Genomic DNA, 22,825 nt, shown 5'->3' with positions numbered 1-22,825 from the left:
ACCCCAAACAAGAATTAGTCTTTGAAATACTAGGGAAAACACTGGAACAGGTAGATAACTTTATCTACCTGGGATCGGTGATCAGCACACAAGGAGGAACCAAACAGGACATACAAAATAGAATCCAGAAAGCACAGATTGCATTCAGAATGATGAAGAAAATTTTGGGGTCTAAAGAAATAAAATTAAAAACCAAAATTAAGCTCTTCAACACTAATGTTAAATCAGTTTTACTATATGGAGCTGAGATATGGTCACTAACAAAGGAAAACATAAATAGAATACATGTCTACATAAACAAATGCTTGAGGAAGATACTAGGAATATATTGGTCAAATAAAATAACAAACATAGAACTTTGGGAGAGAACAGGTCAAACCAACATCAAAAATGAAATCACTAAAAGAAAATGGAACTGGATAGGTCACACAATCAGGAACCAAGATAAAGAAATATCAAAAATTGCACTAGAATGGAATCCCCAAGGCAAGAGGAAAAGAGGTAGACCCAGGAGAAGAGAACTAGAAACAGAGGCAAAACAGAGGGATGTTCCTGGAAAGAGATCAAAAAAGAAGCATTGAATAGAGTCAAATGGAAGTCAATGGTTGAGGCCCTATGCTCTGCAGGGAGCAAAAAAGATAGGTAAAGTAAGGTAATTTCCATAGTGAAATCACAAATAGAAACTAAGGACTGATCCTATGACTAACTTTTCAGCCAACTATCTTGCACACATTACTAAACAATAGCTCACCTGTGATATCTGCAAATCGCTCATAGATCTTTCTGCATGTCAGACTAACTTTTCAGTCAACTATCTTGCACACATTACTGAACAATAGCTCGGTAATGTGTGCAAGATGTGCAAGCTGTGCAAGCTGTCATGCTCCATGTGGTTTCCTACATGGTCCTACATGTTCTGTATTTTAATAATTATTAAAATATTAGAAAATATTGTATTTTTTTTTTACTATCCAGAAGAAGGCCACAAGTATCTGTGGCCAAACTAATGAGTTTTCGTTTTTATATTGTTATGGCAAAATAAACCCAATATATTTCTCTCTTTATAGTAGATAATGTTTCTTCATTTTGGGGACAGATAGCAAAAATGTCTGTTTAATATTCCCAAAATGAAGGCTGAAAGTGTATGGATGAGAAAAGGATGTCTTCTAAATGTTCCAAACAGAAGTTGGCAAGAGAGCACGAGAGAGTGGACACCCCATGACAGTTCCTGTAACTTATCTATAAAACTTGTTTCCACAAAGAAAATAGCCAGAAAATAATAAATGAAGTTGAATAGTTTTAGCATATCCTGTGGAAAAGCTTTGTGAAAGTAGATGTATCATATCTGCTAGAGATGCATTACTGAAAAATGATTCAATATCAAAACTGATCATTAAATTGGGTGGAGGGGAAAAAAATTTTTCACTTTATCTAGAAATTCAGATGAATTTTTTTTTATGAAAGTGTAAGTATTATCAATATGAGCTTTTAATAAAGATGCTAAAAATTTGGCTGTGCAGTATGCAGGAGAATCCATATAGTCAATAATGGGATGAAGAGGAATGCAAATGACTTCCTCGTGGATCTTTGGTAGACCATAGAACAGAGGGATTCTGCAAAATAAGTTTTAAGATTGCCATCATATCTCCATCAAGACTTACAACTTTATCTAATAAAGAGTTTAATTTTCTCAGTTGACTATCGGTGGGGTTGTAATCCCATTCCTGGTAAGTCAATTTGTCACATAATAAAAGAGAGATGTTTTGTTTGTACTTTGCCAAGTCCAAAACTACTGCAACTTTTCCTTTGTCAGCTTTAGTAATAATGAGATGACTGCAGCATTAGGAGGAAGCTTGGATTTCAGTAGCAGAGATGAGACTTTCAGATGAATTCTATTGGCATCCTCAGCGGAGAGACTGAATAAATTGCAATCAATATTTAAGAAGAAATCTGAGTTCAGTGTCTCCTTTGGAACTATTGTAAATTTGTGTCCTTGGGCTGAAACACAAATTTCACTTCCAGTTAAAATAAAACTTTACCGACGAGTTGAAGGAAACTTATCTTCCTGTTTTTTTAAGTGTGGCCTGAGAGTCTTCGAGAGAAGAATACTCCACATAACAAAAAAGAGACAGAATTAGAAATAACAGAATTACAGAGATGACCAAAGTAGAATGTATTGTGAAGTACTGTAAAGCATGTTAATGGAGATGGGTTGGCCATATTAGCAGACTGACAGATGAAAAGTGGATAAAAATAAGCAATGAGTGGAAACTCAGAGAGGAAAGTGAAGGAAAGGCCACCCAAATAACAAGATGGAAGGATGATGTACAAATGTTTGACAAAAGATGGTGGACATCAGCTAAAGACATAGAATTAGATGGGGAGGGTTCTATATCCAGCAGTGTATGGAACTAGACTAAACATGAATTTAGATGGCCTAGTCACAGTGAAAAATTCCAGATGATTGATTGATTGGAGTAGGGCTCTCATAGTTCTCATCCATAAAAAGAAAAAAAAATTAACATTGAGAATTACAGAAGAATTTCCTTACTAAGTGTTCCAGGTGAGATTTAGGCAAGCATAAATTAAAAATTGTGAAAGAAAAACTGGAGAAAAATAAGCTGAATTTAGGCCAAATAAGGGTTGTCAGGATCATATTTTTGCTTTAAGCCAAATAATTGAGAAATCATGGTAATACTGATGAGAGAGATAAATACACAGTAGTGAACTTAGATTTTGTAAAGGCTCTTGATGGATTATCACCTGATAAACTGATAATGAAACTAGAGCAAATAAGGTTGGATATTAGATTAGTACATTGGATTGATGATTGGCTATCTGATAGATGTCAGTAAGTTGTGTATGGGGGAGCAAATCCCAGAAGAGGAAAGTCACCAGTGGGGTCCCTCAGTGGGTATGTTTTAGAGCCATTACTGTTTAACCTGTATGTTAATGATATTGGGTTATATTTGAATGGGGATCTTCAGCTCTTTGCAGATAATACAAAGCTGGAAAGAACTATGAGGAAATGTAGTAGAGCAGATGTTGTGGCCTTATAAAGGCTTGAATAGACTAAATAGGGCATAGAATAGGGATGCCAGTTTAAGTTGCAATATGCAAGGCTTTAAAATTTGAAAAACAAAGATGGGATATAGAGTTTACATTTGGTGGGGATATATTGCCAAAATTGTGAGGACAACCCAATGAATTCTAGCAATGATGCAGAAAACAGTAACTTGTAGAAGTAAAGAAATTCTGGCTCCATTGTATAAGGTCTTAATTAGGCCACATATGGACTACTGTGCACAGGTTTGGACACCTGATTTTTTTTAAAAAAAAAACAAAGAGATATTTGGAAAGGGTCCAGAGGTGATTGACTAAGGCAGTTTCTGGTCTCTAGAATGTTCAGTATGAAGAAAGGTTGAGAAGATGCAATTTACAGAGTCTAGTGGATAGGAGGAAGAGGGATGATATAATAGAGACATACAAATTGATAAGCAGTTGTTATAGGATTAACATTAGAGAGGCTTTTCATAAAATGGTGGGAGATGGGGAGAGAACTGTGTGTATGACAAAGGGACCTCCTGTGATGAGTCTTTCACTCCATGGGGTTTTGGGATAATAATAATAATAACAAAGATCTACATTTGCATTTTGTAAAATTGGAAAAGATATATGACAAACAGAGAGAGAGATGTTGAAAGTTTATTTTTCACTTAGTTAGACTATAATAAATTTAGTTTAATCCTTTATTCAAGTGTGAGCAAACAAAGTTTGCATCTGAAAATATCTTCAGGACTGAATATGGTGTTGACCTTATTGGGGTAAAGTAGTACAACTCCGGGCAACTTGTTGCAAAGGTGGAGCAAGATAACATCACTCATATCTCAGTATCTCCCATAATGCAAAACACATCTCCTTGTTGATATGTCTAATGTTATGCATTAAGGGAAGGGCCACTACCCAGACTAGTTTCGACCTTTACTGAGGTCTCTTCAGTGGGAGCCAGGCCCAAGTGGAGATACCAGGCAGAAGCAATTCAAAGTATCTCCACTTGGGCCTGGCTCCCACTGAAGAGACCTCAATAAAGGTTGAAACTAGTCTGGGTAGTGGCCCTTCCCTTAATGCATAACATTAGACATATCTGCAAGGAGATGTGTTTTGCATTATGGCAGATACTGGGATAGGAGTGTTGGTAGCTTGCTCTACCTTTGCCACGAGTGGCCCAGAGTTGTACTACTTTACCCCAGTAAAATAGTACAACATCATATTCAGTCCTGAAGATATTTTCAAGCGCAAACTTTGTTTGCTCACACTTAGATAAAGGATTAAACCAAATTCATAATAGTCTAACCAAGTGAAAAATAAACTTTCAACATCTTTCTCTAAATCCAGAGTAATTTAATAAAAAAAAAAAAAAAAAAAAGGTGGCACACCTTTTGGCAACTCCTATAGGTAAAGATGACCTCGCTATTCCTTCTGCCTGGTATCTTCACCACTGAGCCTGGCTCCCACTGAAGAGACCTCAATAAAGGTCGAAACTAGTCTGGGTAGTGGTCAATCCCTTAATGCATAACATTATACATATCCGCAAGAAGATGTGTTTTCCATTATGGCAGATACTGGGATAGGAGTGTTGGTAGCTTGCTCCACCTTTGCCACGAGTTGCACTACCTTACCCCAGTAAAGTAGTACAACACCATATTCAGTCCTGAAGATATTTTCAGGCGCAAACTTTGTTTGCTCACACTTGGATAAAGGATTAAACTAAATTTATTATAGACAAACAGAGAGGAAAGTTGTTCAAAATGCTATGATTATATGGTGAAAATAATACATTATATTAAGTAATATAGTCTATATTTGAGTTGTAAGTCAGCAGTTAGAAAGAACTGAAAGGATACAGGAGGAAGATTTGAATCTAGATAGAAATGCACATTATCTCCAGTTTTTCGACATCTATATAGATTACATTAAGAAGGAAAGTGGCATTTGGCATCATATCGAAATTGGAGCTACTCAGCTTTTTACTTTATACAGATGATGTCATACTCTTAAATAAATCCAGTGCAAATCTTCAGGATTCCACTACTAAATTGAAAACTGCTATAATTAATTTCATATGACAAATCAGAAAAATAAATAAATAATGAGGATAGGCAGGAACACACTGAAATCATCAACTATACCTGAATGAGAAGCTACAGAACAAGGAAAATATTTGAGCTATTTAGGTACAATTTTTTGTGAAGATGGCAAACTAACAGAAATAGACCACAAAATCAGCAAAACTAGTATATCAAAGAGTTAAATTAATAAATTTATATAGACAAAATTAGCCAATACACTTAAATAGCTATATACAAGATAACGTTTAAACCAATTTTAACTTATAGATATGAGAGCTTAATTAGAAATACAATACTTGATTAGAGACCAGAAACCACAGATATGAGTGATCTGAGAAAAATTAAGAGAGTGAAAAGATGACACAACCATATTAAAAATGAGGATATTAGGAAGGAACCTGACATTGTTAGCATTCAGGAATGTGTGAGCAGAGCTAATCTAAAGTACTATGGTCACTTAAACAATATGGGAGATGAAATACGTTACAAAACAAATGTTTTTTGTCAGGATGGTAGGAAAAAGACTAAGATCTATTGATTTGGTAATAAGTGCCTTAGAAGAACAAAATATAAGATTGGGGACCTGGCAGTTAATGGATTAATTTGGATGAAAACTGTTGACAGGAAGTTGGTAATAATGTAAACTTTCAGAGTATTGTTATCATGATATCTTCACCCCTAAGAGGACATATTAACAATCTGAAGATGATATTTACATCCATTAACCATTCGATATTACTGAAATGGGAATCTTACAAAAATTACCTGTTGAATTTTTAAACTGAAAAGCTAAGGATTTTCTGAAATATCCTCAGATAACCAAAAATTAATACAAATTTGTAATATTTTAAAAATGTCTCAAAATTGAAAAAAAAAAAAAAAAAAAAAAAAAGAAAAAAGTTAATGCAATTTAACATCATTTATTGAACTCAAAAGAAGAGGAACAATAAATTAAAAATTGTAGGCACGATAACAAGCATATATCCATATATTAGAATACTGCAAAAAAAGAAAAGTCCTTCAAATTACTTGACAAATTATTTTATTATTTGAAAACATTTTTTCTACAAATATTTCACTTAAAGATTTTCAACATAAGCTTTTGAAAGTAACAGAAATAATTTCCTCAATACTTTCAGTAAAATAAAAGAACCTGAATAAAATATTTTACTCCACTGCAGTGATTTGAAGAATAAAAGATTGCAAATATTTCCAATTGATCTGAATGCCATATTCCATGTAATTTTTTTTTCACATATTTACCAAAATTAAATTAATTTTTATTTTGTTCATTCTCAGAACGATATAAATAAAATGTAAAGCAAAATGTTGAAATATTGAAGGACAATTTCTGATACAGCAAATATTAAGACAGTTTAATTTGGTATCCTCAAAGTTTGCAACTGCATTGCAGTTAATCAATTAATAGTTGTACTCTACCATTAAGGGATTAAAAGTAGAATTGGGTATTTAAAAATCAACCTGTCAATAACAAGTCAGGAGGCTGACTTGTGCATAATCCCACTGCCACATACTCTGCAAGGTCATGCCTGGAGAGGGAGTCCAAATATTGGTATGTGGGGGAACACTGTCAAGGCCACATCATGCTATGGAGACTGGTTTCTCTCTGTATAGAAGTTATGTCCGAGAGTCTGTCTCTCTCATTGCACATCTCCACTATATTTCCAGCTAATCATGATTAAACTTATGAAGACTCCTACAAACAATGACAGAAATACTGTGACAAAAATGAATCTCCCTTGTAAATCAATCCCATCAAAAAAGTCACATCGCAAACAGATACAACAACAAACCAAGTTGGAATCTCCTCACTAAAAAATCACTTTTACATCTATTTTACTAACATCCATGGCATTAACACAAATGTAAATGATGTCAACCATCACTTGCAGTCTTCCAGACCAGACATTCTATTCCTGACAGAAACTCAGATGCAACTACTGTCGTCCTCCTCCAGTGTCCAAACTATACGTTTCACGATTTCTTTTGACACAAGGGTGGCACCTGTGCCTTTGTGAAATCCAACATAGCCTCCCAAAGAATGGCTAATTTAGAATCCCCTACTTTCGATATTTTCTAGCTCAAGGTTTCCTTGCCCCATTTATTTGTTGACTTTACCAGTCTCCAAACAGTGACAACCATTCTGACCTCTTCACATTTCTTTCCATGAAATTTGACCGTCTACAATCCAAATAGTGAGGTCATCTTCCTGGGTAACTTCAACATCCACAATTCCAACTGTCTCCCCTTTTCAAACTCCACTGACCAAGCTGGACAAGAAAAAGAAGTCTTTGCCATAAGTAATGACCTAACACAAATCATAAACCTACCTATTCAAATTCCTGATAACCCACTTCACTCTCCAAATACTCTGGATCTCTTTTTTGACTGATTCTTCTTCCAGATACACTGTACAGGTCAGCTCTCCTCTCAGCAATTCGGATCACAATCTTGTACAAGTCTCCTCTCTCACATAATGCCCTGCACCCACTTACTCCCAACCGTGTGTCCTTTGGCACTACAAAGGAGCTAAGTGGGATGACCTCAGGAATTTCTACTCCTCCTTTCCTTCATCTGACTATTGTTTCTGCTCATCTGACCATAACACCTGCTGTGGACGAATTACTGAAATTATTCGCACTGGCATGAAGACATTCATCCCCAATTTAAGACATAATCCTCACCCACTTTCCAAGTGCTGGTTCAACCGAAAGTGTGCAAAAGCAGTAAGAAAAAAATTTACTTTATTGCAAGTGCCTCACTTAAAGAAACTTCGGATTCATACTCTGCCTACAACAAAGTATGCAACATATGCAAATCAGTCATCAGCAAATCCAAATCTGATTTCATAAAGGCCATCAGCAAAAAACTTGCCTTCTGTCTAAATGGAAATTGTGCCTTCTAATCCCTCACTAAAGCGATTGGATGCAACTTCTGCTCTCCTGCACTTCTACTCCTCTCTCACCCTGACAGCACCACTGTTATTTCACCCAAAGATAAAGCTGATCTCCTGCCATCACTCTTTTCCTCAAACTCTGCATTGATGATAAAGGGAAATCAGTGCAGACTACCATACTGGAATCCAAGCACCGCATGCCTCCATTAGTTTTTTGACAAAAAGAAATCAGGAAACTACTCAAAAACTTGGATCCTAAAAAGCCTTTTGGTCTTGATGGCATCTCTCCTATTGTTCTCAAACACTGTGCTCCAGAATTAACACCTATCCTGCACTGTCTCTACAATCTGCTGTACATATCTGGAACTTATCCCAATGCATGGAAGCAATCTCACATCCATCCTATTCCAAAAAAAAAGGGTAATAGAAGTTAACTATCAAACTGCTGACAATTGCCATCACCCAAGTCTTCTCTAAAATATGGAGAAAGTATCAATAGCTAACTCATCCACTACTTAAAGGACCATGAATTAATCGGCAACCACCAGTATGGATTCTGACATTCAAGATCCATATTTCATCTTGTAGTTTACATTACCCACCACTGGACATGTGCCATGGAAAGGTTCGGAGGAACTTATGCTGTCATCCCTTGACATTTCCAAAGACTTCGACCATGTGTGGCAACGTGGCCTGCTCAACAAATTGCCATAAATTGTAATTGGGTAGCCAACTTTCTCTCTTGTTGTTCTGTGCAAGTCATAATAGATGACTCTTCAAGCTTCAGCATCAATGCCAAAGTACTTCAAAGCTCTGTCCTATCACCTACTCTCATTCTCTTGTTCATAAACGACCTACTTGCAATCATCACTAATCCTATCCACACCTTTCCTGATGATAATACTCTCCACTCATCCTACTCATTTGACAAACCATGCAGTAATCTGACATTGCAGGCTATAAGATCATCTACAACCAGTCCCCTAAACATTGATCTTCATGCTATCCTTCAATAGGGCAAGGACAACTTTGTCATATTCAATGCCACTGAAACACAGTCTTGTCTTTGCTCTCACTAAAGAGATCTCAGTTCACCTACCCTTACCCTCAGTAACACACACACATCACGAGACAAGATCACATCTCTCTGCTTGGACTCAACAGCCTCCAAGAAACTAGGCATTATATTTCATTCAAAAGGATATTTTACACCCAACCATCTCCTAACTATATAAAAATCCTGAATCCATCCATGCCTAGAATACTGCTCACATGTTTGGGGTAGTGCACCTAAAACTTCCCTTAAATTCCTTGATACTGTCCACAGGTGAGCAATTAGACTAACTGATGATCCCTCTCTCACAGATTCACTTCAATCGCTATTTCACAGATGCAGTTTCAGCAGTACTGTGTCTAATCTACAGGTACATCCATGGTCACTGCTCCAATGAATTGGCAACTATCATTCCTTCACTTTCAGTTGCACCTGTTAATACAAGAGCAGCAGCTGCCCAGGATAATCTGCTTATAGAATCCTTTTACTGTGAAACTACTAATGCACCAAACCTGCTTTTCTTCTTCCTCTTTTATTCCAACCACCTCTGTCCTCTGGAACAGTCTTCCTCACAAAGTATTCCCAAACAATTACAACTTGCAGTTCTTTAAAAAAAAAAAAAAAATCAATAAACTTCTATCTCAGTCCTCACCTGCATCCTACACATGGCAGTAATGTGCTTATAGGTCTTCCGACCTCTTGTATGGGATCAATATATATATTAAAAAAGTAAGCAAACAATGCTGCCCTTGAACTTTCTAATTGCTTGAAGATGATAAAGAGCTTTCAAAAATACATTTTCAGTTTTCAAAAATACATTTACTTAGTGCTAAACCACTTTATTACTACTTTTGATTAAGGTATCACTAGACTGATTGAGAGAGCCGAATTCACCAGCTTCACTACTATGTTTGAGAAGACTAGAAATAGTCTAGAAATTTGTACAATCCGTCACCATTTGGAGACAGACTGTACAAAGGGGACTCAACCCATCACCAGATGGATGAGATGAAGAAGAAGGCTGATTGGTATTTCAAATGTTAGTTCTCATTAGAAATTATGAAGAAAACCTAAATACCATGATAGTTCTCTTGACCAATTTCAAAGGCAAACACTGTTTGCCTATGTGGTATAAAATAATAATGATATTTGTTGTTCTTTCTTTTAATAGTATACTAAAATCACTTGCTTTAAACTTCCAGCAAGCCTTGCATAAATACAAAAGACTAATTTGTCCTATAGGTTTATAACTTCTCAATATCTTTTTTTTTTTACAAAAAACACATTCCTAAATAAAGCTCTTTACATGTACATATATAAAAAAAAGAATATATCAATGCTCTAAACTGTTAAGTGAATACAGTGTCTTCTGTATCACTGTCGACATCTTGCTTGAGAAACGCTAAAGGTTACCTTTACGTTACAATGCACCAGGCCAGAACACTGCATTCAAAGGCAACTATATAATCATTCATCGTCTAGTGTGATTATTAGATCAGTCTGATTATGACACCAATACATTCCATCAAGCATTTAATCATCCTACATTTTAAAGTCAAAGCTTATAAGTTAATGACAGTTTATTGAACAGTCGATTTGTATTATGGCTTTATTAAAAGCTTTTAAACAATTCTGAATTGAAACTCACATGTACTATACAACTTTCTGCATCCTCTTGTGAATCTCCTCCCTTGTATAAAGTAACATTTCCTAAATGAAGTATGGCTGCTAGTATTCGGAACATTACCATTTGCTGAAGTTCTGAAAATCCTGCAAGAAAAAAAAAAAAATGCATGTATAATAATTGAAGGAATACTTATTTCTAAAGCTTGATTTTCTGAAGTCTAAAAACCTAAACAATGAGGTCACTTTCTCAGGAACTTCAATATTCATAATTCAAACTAGCTTCCTCTCTTCAATTCTACTAATCGAATTGGAAAGGAAGAAATGTCAAGGTATTTACTGTTAGCATTTACTAGCACAAAACTATCCTTACACCTATTTGTAAGAAAGCAGAATCCTCCACAAGTCAGGACATTTTTCTGAACTAGTTTTCCCTTCCAAATCTCTTTCATAATTCAGATCATAACCCTGTCTGAAGTTTCCATTTCTGTGGAACATCCTTCACCAAACCGATATAGAAATTTGTATCAAATGGGATAACATTTATGGTTTCTACACCTCCTTTTGACCTGATTACTTTTTCTGGTTTCCTGATTCAAAAACCTGCTCTAAATGAAATAATTCTAATTGGAATGTAAGTCATTCATCCCTCATACCATCATGAACGCCTGACCTATCCAAGACTTTGGTTCTTCAAGAAGTGTGCTAAGGACCAAGAAAAATCTGGTACATTATAAGTGACTTGAGATACGAAATCAAACTGTATGAAACTTCTGAATTTTCATGTTTCAACTTCCTCCTCCAGGAAGTCCAAGGCTCACTGAGATCACACCTTTCTTTGAACACATTCAAATATGCACTTGCAACTTCCAACAGTACCTATTCCACACACCCACTACTTGCCATGTCAAGAATCTGGACCTCACATGCTTCTTGGCATACCCTTAGTTTCCAGGCAGACTGCAAGTTCTATCTGCACCAGCCATAAGCTGTATATCACTTACATTTGTAATCTAACCACCAACTTACTAACCTTTATGTTTCTATCATATCTCCTCACATCTGTCTAGAAAGCTTTGATCACAAAGCATGCTGAAGTGCAAATTCAGGAAAACTTAAGCAATTAGAGTGCAAACAGGTGAAGTTTGTGTGAGAGGACCTATGAGGTGAGTGTGAGAATGACCAAGTGCACAAGCAAAAATATTGAATAGAATAGTCAGGAAGTAAGGGTGATCTTACTTCCTGACTATTAAGTATACCCCCCCTTCCCTCCAAACTGAAGGGATACTTCAGTTTGGAGGGGGGGGGATGTATACTGTGATTACAGCAGATAAACTGCAGACAAAAAGAATAGGAGATAGGCAGGAGAGTGATTGTTCATTTGAAACAGTCTACTGTTAGACCAAGACCAGTAAGACAAAATATACAGTTGCTTAAACGTGTGGACAGACTTATGTGTTCGTCGAACATGTTGTTTATTATTTTAACGGTATAATAGAACACAGAAACTAAGTAAATAATTAATTTATTAACTTGATGCTGATATTTCGCTGGTATTATAACCAGCGAAATATCATTGGCTATGCTATGTTGATGATGTGCTTGCTATTTGGCCACATGGCCCTGAGACATTGAAAACATTCTTAGCACATTTAAATAGCCAACATCCAAAAATCCACTTTACTATGGAACTGGAAGCCAACAACTGTCTGCCCTTCCTGGATACACTCATCACACGTCTCCCAGATGGTTCCTTATCATTTTCAGTTTTCAGAAAACCCACACATACAGGCAGATACTTACACAAACAATCACACCATCATCCTTCTCAACAATATGGCATATTAAAAACGCTAACCCATAGAGCGAGAGCAATCTGTTCAAATGACAAGGCTCTTACTGCTGAACTGACTCACTTACGCCACACCTTCTTGGCCAACGGCTACAATCCACAAAAAATAAACAAAATACTAAACACTCCTAAGAAACCCCTCCCACCATCCACCACAGAGAACTACAACAAAACAGTCACCATCTCTTACATTAAAGGCACATCCGAAAAGATCTCAAGAATTCTCAATAAACATAAACTACGCACTACATTCAGACCATGTAGCAAATTAGCCACCCTCATCCGCTCACCCAAGGACAGCATTCCTCCTTTATCACATCCAGGAGTCTACCAAGTACCCTGCTCATGCAATCAAGCCTACTACGGTCAAACAGGAAGAACTGTGAATATCCGCATCAGCGAACATAAACGATACGTCCGGAATTATCATTATGGGAAGTCGGGCCTAGCAGACCATGCTCTGGATACCCCTGCACACAGGATCAACTGGAAAAACACAAAAGTACTACACAGAAACCCATATAAATCAGAGAGATTGTTCTTAGAGGCAACAGAAGCCCTAAAACACACTCCAAATCTCAACAAATATGGCTGTATTAACTTGCCGAAGATCTGGGAGACAGTCATATTAAGAAAAAACTAGCACTTTTCTAGGACTCTAGTAATATATGATAGCGGGGTTTTTTTTTTTTTTTTTTTTTTTTCAGATAGAGGGCACCAAAATCAGGACTCTAGTCTTTGTGTTGCTGCTACAATTTTGTTTAAGTACACCATGTTGTTTTAGTCTCGCGTATTGTGACAAACAGTGTTTTTGTGCTCTGAAGATGCTGGTTATAATACCAGCGAAATATCAGCATCAAGTTAATAAATTAATTATTTACTTAGTTTCTGTGTTCTATTATACCGTTAAAATAATAAACAACATATACAGTTGCTGTTGCTATAGGCAAGGGGCTTCCATATATAAACTGGAAGACATGCACTGGCAAATTAATACAATGACTGCAAGTTGAGTGATTATTATGGGGGACTTCAACTATGGAGATATAGACAGGTAGGAAGAAAGATCACATGTCAGGAAGGAAATGGAATTTATACACCTACAAAGAGATAATTACTTGAGGCAGCATGTGATGGAGGGGACTCAGAGTGTGAGAGTATTAGACCTGGTCATATGAACAGAAAAGCTATCCATAACCAAGGCAGCTACATTGTCTACAAATTGACAAGAGCGACCATGCAGCCTTGACTTAGAAGATTCATGAGGAATATTCTCTCAAGAATGGGCATATGTGTGGAATTACAAGGCAGGTGATTATGATCAGTTTAGGAGGAAGCTCAAAGCTGTATCATAAAACCCTGCAAGGGAAGGATGTTAGTAGTGTATTTGAGATAGTTAAGGGATCTCCAGAGGAAGCTATATTAAATTGTATATCTAAGGTAAGAAGGGTTAATCAGGTAGGAGTTAGACAAATGACTAATATCATTAAGAATGAGCTTCAGAAAAAGAAAATTCTGTGGAAAGTATATATAAGGAGTAAAGTGACCAGCAAACTCATGAACAGCACAAGAGTCAGACAAGAAGGGTAACTAGTATGGTAAGGAAGACAAAATCATATTACTAGAAGAATCTAGCCAAGCAGGCCAAAGGAAATCCCAAAGAGCTCTTTCATTATGTGGCAAGTAAGAGCAAGAATGACTAAGGAAGATTAATCTTAACAAGTGCAAATGACAGAAGCAGATAAAATAGTTGAGTCACTGAGTGACCACTTTGCAAGGGTATATCATTCAAGTGAGGTTACTGCTGTAACATATGTGATAGTGAGTGACTGATTCGAGAGCAGTGCTGGATAAATTGAAGGTTCATAGGAAATTGCAGAATCTCAATGTAAATACAGCTGTGAGATTAGATGGGATATCAGTTCAAGTTTTGCGAGAATGTGCAAGTGGACTGGCAATGGCTCTGACTAGGCTCTTTAATTTAGGTCTCAGCACGGTAGAGGTCCAAGGAAAGGAAATGGAAAGAGGGCAAAACAATTCCCTTGCATAAGGCAGGTTTTAAGACTGCAACACCAAATTATAGACCAATCAGTATCTCAGGTGTAGTGATAAAAGTACTGATAAAATTGGTCAAAAACAGAACTCAAGAATGGGTGGTTAAAAATACAATATTGTATAATGGGGCAACATGGTTTGTGAAGGTTTGGTAATGCCTTAGTAATTTACTAACTTTTTATAATAGAGTAACAGTTGAGTTGAATAAAGGAAATAACTACACGGTGATTCTGCTGGATTTTGCAAAGCCATTTGACAGAATACCACATGGAACACTGTTACACAAATAAGAAATGGGGATGGATATGACACTGGTTATGTGGATAAGAGGTTGGCTGCTGGACAGATATTAAAAAGTGGTATATGGAAGAGCAGAATCAAGGCAAAAACAGGTGACTAATGGTGCACTGCAAAGTTCAGTGCTGGAACCACTACTGTTTAATATGTATATAAATGATATAGGAAGTAACCTGAAAGGAAATATTCACTTGTTTTCTGATGATGCAAAATTACGTAGAGTAAAATCAAGGCAATGTGGAGAGCTTGCAGGATGATTTAAATGGGCTGTCAGCATGGGCAAAATGTTAATGAGTGCAGGTTTAATGTAGAGAAATGTAAAGCTATGCAATTTGGGATAAACAGATTACAAGCTGTGTATCACAATGATGACACTGTACTCCAGGAAATAGATGAAGATAGAAATTTAGGGGTGGTGGTAGACAGAGAGTTAAGGTTTAGAGGATATATTGCTAGGGCAGCCCATAAGATTACTTGGTTATTGAAGAACACATTAACAAGTAGAGATAAGGAAGTTGTAATTTCTAAGGCCTTGATACACCCACATCTGGATTACTGTGCTCAAGTCTGGTCCCCTGGGTTTCTACTGGATGAGGAAGCGGTGGAGAGGATTCAGAGGCAAGCCAACAAGAGTGGCCTGTGGAATATTCCCTATGAGGATAGATTGAAGGTATGTGAAGGTATATTGCAGAAGTTGTTTGATAGGAGAAAAAATAGAGGATATGATAGAAACATTTAAGTTCTTTAAAGGGTTTTATAGGCCAGATGCAGGGGAAGTGTTTCAGCACTTGGCTAGAAGCACCAGAACAATGGGTCATCCTTGGACGTTGAATAACGGTGTGGTTAGTAGTTGTGTGAGGATTAGATTTTTTGATTGGAGAGTTGTGAATGAGTGTAATGGGTTGCAGAGTCAGTTGTGAGTGCTTTGTCTGTTAATGGGTTCAAGGAGAGGTATGATAGATTGGGTCTCCCATGATGAGTCTTCAGACTCCATGGAAATGCTGTATAATAATAATAATATCACTTTCTGATACCTATCAGTCAGCCACTCTCCTATTCATGGTACAAGTTTATTTTGCATACCAATCTGAATTTGTATAACAACCTTTGTATGTACCAAGATATTGCTGGATATTGCCAGGGCATATGACAGATTCTACATATGTGGAATCCTGTCAAATGCCTTGGCAATATCCAGAAGTATCTTGGTATCCACTCCCATTATCTAATTCTGCTGTCACTCTATTACAGAATACGAGCATATTGCCAGAGCAAGCCCTATCTTTAACACACCATGTTTTCCCTCTTTATGGGATACAATGCTGCCTACTTTCTAGATGTGAATCTTAATCAAATGCTCCAAAAACTTTATGATTACGATACTGATTGGTCTATAATTTGCTGTACCAGTCCCATCTCTATCCTTTTATAGTGAAATTATCTTGCTTTCCTTTATTAGAAACCATTAGGAATCTCTTCCATCACGAGCTACTTAACATAGCTATTTCAGAGAAATTCTATAAATCTGTTCTCCTGGACTCGGATGCTTTCTCATACCTCCAATCTATATGATACCCATATTTGAAATTTTCCACAATGATAGTTCTCTTTGTATCCATAATATTTATCTGTCTATAAAGTTCACAGTCCTCTTCAGATGATCTGGTCTGGTTAATTTCTATCTTATACCAAACAGCCTTATGACCACTGCTTGTATTATTACTTATATCACCACTAATTTACCAATGCTGAGAACTCCTAGCCTTTATTCCTGATCTGGCATTAGTATATATGCACGCAATTCAATCACTAGGGCAATCATTGTTCAGCTAACTCTTGAAATATGTCCAATTCAAGCAGGTAGATGGAGTTGATTTCTCAACCAATTCCTCCTCCTCCTCCTCCCCATTTCCACAGCATACACTTTTCTTTTTTACAAAATAAACAGCCCTGATTTACCTGGTGACATCCCTAACAAGCTATTATTCTTTGTGTTCTCAAATTTACAATTGTTGTCATGTAATTTAATGCATGCATCCATGCTTTCATGCAACCATCCAGATATATCTGGCTTCCCTGACAATTCACTCTTTCAACCAAATAATTTTTCTTAGCACTTCACACCAAAATTATTCAAATACAATCCTTATGCTAACACAGATCTTTTGATCATCAAAACCACTCATACATCATCAACATGTACTGCACACTATTCCTCCTAAGCAACCTACTTACTGACTCATTTGCAAATGCAGCTCTCCTCCTCAACCCACTCTTGTCATCATGGCAAAAAACTCATAGTCATTACTCTCCTTTTTTTGCTGCTCCAACAACTCTTTCATATTTTCTCTTATACTATACCATACTTTTCTTTCAAAATTATCATCCAGAAATAAGTCTGACCAACTAACATCATTCTTCTCTTACAACTTCTGCACAGAAGATGACTAAGAATAGTTCCCTACATTCCTCCCTTCGTATTTGCCAGAAACATACCAGAAGAATCCTGAACAGCTTGGATACTTGGCTCTGATGGTGTCTCTCAACTGTGCTTCAGAATTAACATTCATGTTTACAATTCATCATACTCATGTTTGGAATCTACTTTACAGCATGTCAGACATAAGGAAGTATTGAGAGTTTTCAGAAATAATGCCACTTAGCTTCCATTTAACTACCCACCCAAAAGAGAGATATCAGTGAAATTAAAAAAAAAAAAGTTCAAGGTCTACTTTACATAACTTTAACATGGTCATCATTTTACAGATTTCCTTGAGATGTGCCTGAAATTCAGAAAATAATCAGACATATGACAAAGCCAAGTCTAGGTTGTAGAAAAGACGTTCCACAACTTTAACCGCTATCAAAGAATCTAAATATTTGAAGTTATAGAATTCCCTTTTCTACATCACTGGTTATTTCCTAACCTGGAGAAAGAAATATATATATGAGGTATCCATTTTGAAAATTAAGAATAGGTCATAGAAGAGCTGAAAAAAAATAGTTCCAGAACACCTGTGGAATTTTACTATGATAGATTACAAAAACTTGCTATGAGGTTGAGAAAATATATTGAAAGGGAGAGAAAACTGTGTTAAGAAATAGTGTATGAAAATAAACTAGTGACTTCAAACTATCTTTGTTTTATTTCACTGATATCTTTTTTTTTTTGGGGGGGGGGGGGGAAGGGTGGTATAGTTATCATAATAAAGGTTATTACTTTCAGAACATATACTGTAAAAGTCAGTCATCAAAATATCTAATTATTCACGTTATCTTGAAAATAATGATTAAAGTCAACGATAGCCAATGTCTTCACTACATGGTTGTATCTACATTAGTGGACACTAATTAGTGATACAAATATGGATTCCATATTTGCATCACTAATTAGTATTTTCTTGATCTGCAGCAGATCTCCAAGTCAACAGTAGACTTTTGGATACAAGTAATGGAAAGGTTTGGAGAAATTTGTGTAATTATTCTAGGTATATCAGAACATTTGATCAGTTGGTATAGCACAGAGGCTTACTTACCAAACTACAATCTTACACGCTAAAGATACCACAAAATTTTATACTTGGTTTTAATCCTTTTCCCAATGAAGCAGAACAATGTTTTGCACGTGAAATACATTAACATCTGAGCTACTTGTATATTAATATATTTCAATCACAAAACACTGTTTTGCTTCCTTGGGAAAAGGATTAAAACCAAGTATAAAATTATTTTTGGTATCTTTAACATATAATGTTAAAGATACCAAAATGGAGGTGTGATGTAATAATAATAATAATAAACCCAAGGTAAAAAACATTCTACATCTTTCTCTCATCAGAGATTTTTATTAATAACGTCAAGCACCTTTTATCTACTTGTATATGACTTCTGCATTACTTCAACCTTGGTATCTCTCCCAGGTCTGGCTCCCACTCATGAGATCTCAATAAAGGTTGAAACCAGTCTGGGTAGTGGTACTTCCCATTATTATTATTATTATTTTATTATTATTACGGGCAACTCCAGGGAGTCATTAGACTCATCGAGGGAGGCCCCAAATCATTTTCATCACAACTATTCGACATTCATACAGTATCTATCATACCTCGCCTTAAACTCATTCACTGTCACAGCATCCACCACAGACTCAGGGAGCGCATTCCACTCATTCACTACTCTAAAAGTAAAGAACCCAGCTCTAACACCTTTACTAACCACACTTTTGCCCAGTTTCCATGGATGTCCCCTAGTCCTCCCACAACCAGCCCTGTTCTCAAAAATATCTTCTGAATTAATTTTATAGAAACCCTTCAGTAATTTGAATGTCTCAATCATATCTCCCCTCCTCCGCCTATCAACCAATTTTTGCAACCCACAAATCCTCAACCTGTTCTCATACGGTTCATTCCACAGACCTGCTATCATCTTGGTCACTCGCCTCTGGATCCTCTCCACCTCCTCCCCATCAAGAAGAAACCTAGGTGACCAAATCTGAGCACAGTAGTCGAGATGAGGTCTTATCAAGGCTCGATACAGAGGAACAATAACCTGCTTGTCTCTGCTTGTCAACGTATTCTTCAGCAACCAAGTGATTTGATGAGCTGATTTGGCCACTTTTGCAATGTGTCCCCTAAATTTCAATTCCTTATCCACCAACACTCCTAAATCTCGTGCCTCATCAATTTCCTGGAGCACGGTTCCACCAATGCAGTAAACTGCCTCCCATCTTTTCACCCCAAAATGCATAACCTTACATTTTGCCACATTAAATTGACATCCATTCTCCCTAGCCCAGACCTCCAATCTATCCAAATCATCCTGCAAAATTTTGACGTCATCTGCATTCACTATTGCCCTACCCAACTTCGCATCATCCGCAAACAAATGAACTGTTCCTCTCAGATCCTTTCCTATATCATTTATGAACAAATTAAACAGCAGTGGTCCAAGAACAGATCCTTGTGGTACACCACTAGTCACAGGCCGTCTTGTGGACTCTACTCCTGAGTAAACCACTCTCTGATATCTCTCCGTCAACCACCCTCCTATCCATCTCACCAACCCTATGTCCATTCCCATATGCTGCAATTTACTGATTAGAATTCCATGTGGTATCCTGTCAAAGGCCTTAGCAAGGTCCAGCAGAATCACTGTAAACCCATTACCCTTATCCAGTTCAGCCGTCACTGTGTTATAATACGTGAGCAAGTTACTGAGGCATGACCTACCCTTCACAAAACCATGCTGTCCCCGATACAGTATCCCATTTTCTTCTATCCAATCTTGTATTTTCCTCTTGACTATTTTCTCTAAGACCTTGATAATGATTCCTGTTATGCTGATTGGCCGGTAATTTTCAACAGCAGCCTTGGAACCACCTTTGTGCAGTGGAACTATTTTCCCCTCTTTCCACCCCCTTGGGACTGACCCAGTCCTAAGGCTCAAATTAAACATAATGGTCAAGGGCACTGACAATTCTTTGGCCGCTTCACGTACGACACGAGCTGGTATACCATCCAATCCCACAGATGTATTGACATTGAGGTTCTGTAATAGACTAGTTACCTCTACCTCATTCATCACAATTCCAGTATAAGCTGTTGGTTCCTCCATTTCCGCAAAGCCACCACCTGGATGATATACTCTTGCAAAGTGCTCGCTCAGTAATTCCACAACATCGACTGATTCAGTTACCTCCCTACCCTCAGCATTTTTTAAGATCATTCTACCATGAGCATTTTTCCTTTTACTTGCAACATATTGAAAAAACTGTTTGGGATTCTCTTTAGCCTGCATGGCCAATTTCCTTTCGTAATCTGCTTTTGCTTTTCTTACCACCCTTGTTACTATCCTGGCCTGAGCTTTATACTGTTCATGCACCTGATGGTCACCCTTCTCCTTAAATTCCCTCCACAATTGTTTCTTTTTTTGCAGCTCAAGCTTAATAGTGTTATTCATCCATTTAACCCCTACCTGATTTATTATTCGGACTCTTGGTATACAGTCAACCATTGCCTCCTGCAAACAGTTCTTAACCATCTCCCATGCACCATCAACATCCAGCCCTTGCAGTTTTACATGCCATGGCATTGAGCCAAGCACACACCTAAGCTTGTCATACTTACCAGCCCGGTAATTCCACATATACCCTGTCTTAATTGTAAATTCGACTCCTTTAGCCACCTCCCAAGTCATGACCTTATGGTCACTCTCACCAATTGGTGGCAACATGGTCATGTTCGTTACAGCTACATTCTCAGTTGCAATTACTAGGTCCAGCACTCTCTGCCCCCTGGTATTTTCCAATACATGTTGCCGTAGATAGTTGTCTCTTAATAACTGCATAAAATCCAATTCCTTCCTCCCATGTGCCCTCTCCTCTTTCCAGTCAATGTTACCATAATTGAAATCACCCATAATAATTACCCTCCTTCCATTCATTTCTTCTATTTGCTTATGCATACTATTCCCACCATCCACTCCATCACCCGGTCTATAGCAGCACCCAATTGTATATTTTGTTCTGCTAGATTGTATCTCACACCAAACAGCCTCAAATGTGCTTTTTTCCCCATCCTGCAGTTCAACTTCTATACTCCTTGGCTGAAGCTCATCAGCTATCATCAATAACACTCCTCCCCCCTTTTTATTCACCCTGTCACTCCTGAACACGCTATACCCATCGCATTCAATCCCACTAGCTTTATCATCTTCTGTCAGCCATGTTTCACTAATACCGACAACCTGTGGCCTGGAAGTGCCAACCATGGCCAAAAACTCTTCCTTCTTGTTCCTAATACTCCTGGCATTAGTGTACATGAATCGCAGAAGCCCATTTATGTATTGCATTATACAGGATTACATACTAGGGCAAGTGATACGAAGTCATTAGCCTCTATATGCAAGTAGCTCAGCTAATATATCTCACACACAAAACATTGTTTTGCTTCCTTGGGAAAAGGATTAAAACCAAGTATAAAATTTCTTGGTATCTTTAACATATAATAAATCCAAGGTAAAAAACTTTCTATATACAATCTTACAGTTTGCCTTTAACCATTTGTAACTGAGCCACTAGTTTTCTTTGTAGTCATTCCCCATGTATCATATGGTATATCAGAACATTTGATCGGGTAGTATGGCACAAAGGATTACGTATCAAACATTACAGTCTTGTGGTTTGCCATTCAAACTTTTGCAATTGGGCCACCAGTGTTTGTTTTATATATATATATATATATATGCTCATTTGCCATGTGTTACAGTGGATGGTTGTCACTGATTTTTCCATTAATGCTAGAACATTCTAAGGCTCTGTATCCATATACTGTATTTTTCCACGTATAAGATGAACCCTACTTTTTCCAACCCAAAATTAAGAAATCAATATTTTAAAACATAAAACAGAACACATTTGATATTTTTTTTAAATATTCAAAGCATATTTAGTAATTAGGTACTATTTTTAAGATACATACTAAGAAATTATGCATCACTCTCAGTTCTGGGCATATCATTATCTTCATCGTTTTTTATTTTCGGACATTTTTATGGGCTAGTGCTCAAAATATTGTTAATACATTAACTTATCCCACCAACAAGTTGCAGAAGTATGAATGCTTTCAGAGTTCTGATTGGCTTATTCAGAATCAGCTGTTAATACATCAATCAACAGAGTTAACAAAGGCTAGTGATTGGAGGAAGCCTGTTCGTGGAGACAAGGCACCGGCAGTTTCGCCACGGCAACCACAGGTCTCTCAACTGCTTACCCCCCCCTCCCATATATAAAAGGACCCCCAATTTTTGGTCTAAAAATTTTAGAAAAAAGTATTATCTTATACACAGAAAAATATGGTACTTCTTATTATATAAGGATGATCTTTCAACTAAGTTCAAAT

The 22,825-nt window shown here is 37.0% G+C and overlaps 1 protein-coding gene across 3 annotated transcripts in view; it reads right to left on the bottom strand.

Moving 5' to 3' along the window:
- The window catches only part of didum (dilute class unconventional myosin), a 696,374-nt gene that overhangs the window by 511,206 nt on the left and 162,343 nt on the right, over positions 1-22,825 (bottom strand). For all 3 annotated transcript variants that reach the window (XM_090402302.1, XM_090402303.1, XM_090402304.1), the window contains one exon: positions 10,749-10,870. In XM_090402302.1, the coding sequence (XP_090258428.1) occupies positions 10,749-10,870 (122 nt within the window). The remainder of the gene's footprint in view (positions 1-10,748; positions 10,871-22,825) is intronic.

Source organism: Typopeltis vanoorti, chromosome 13 (genome assembly GCF_054136105.1).
Source record: "Typopeltis vanoorti isolate ZY-2024b chromosome 13, IOZ_Tvanoo_1.0, whole genome shotgun sequence".
NCBI classification, from domain to species: Eukaryota; Metazoa; Arthropoda; class Arachnida; order Uropygi; family Thelyphonidae; genus Typopeltis; species Typopeltis vanoorti.
This window is presented reverse-complemented; position numbering and strand designations above follow the sequence as displayed.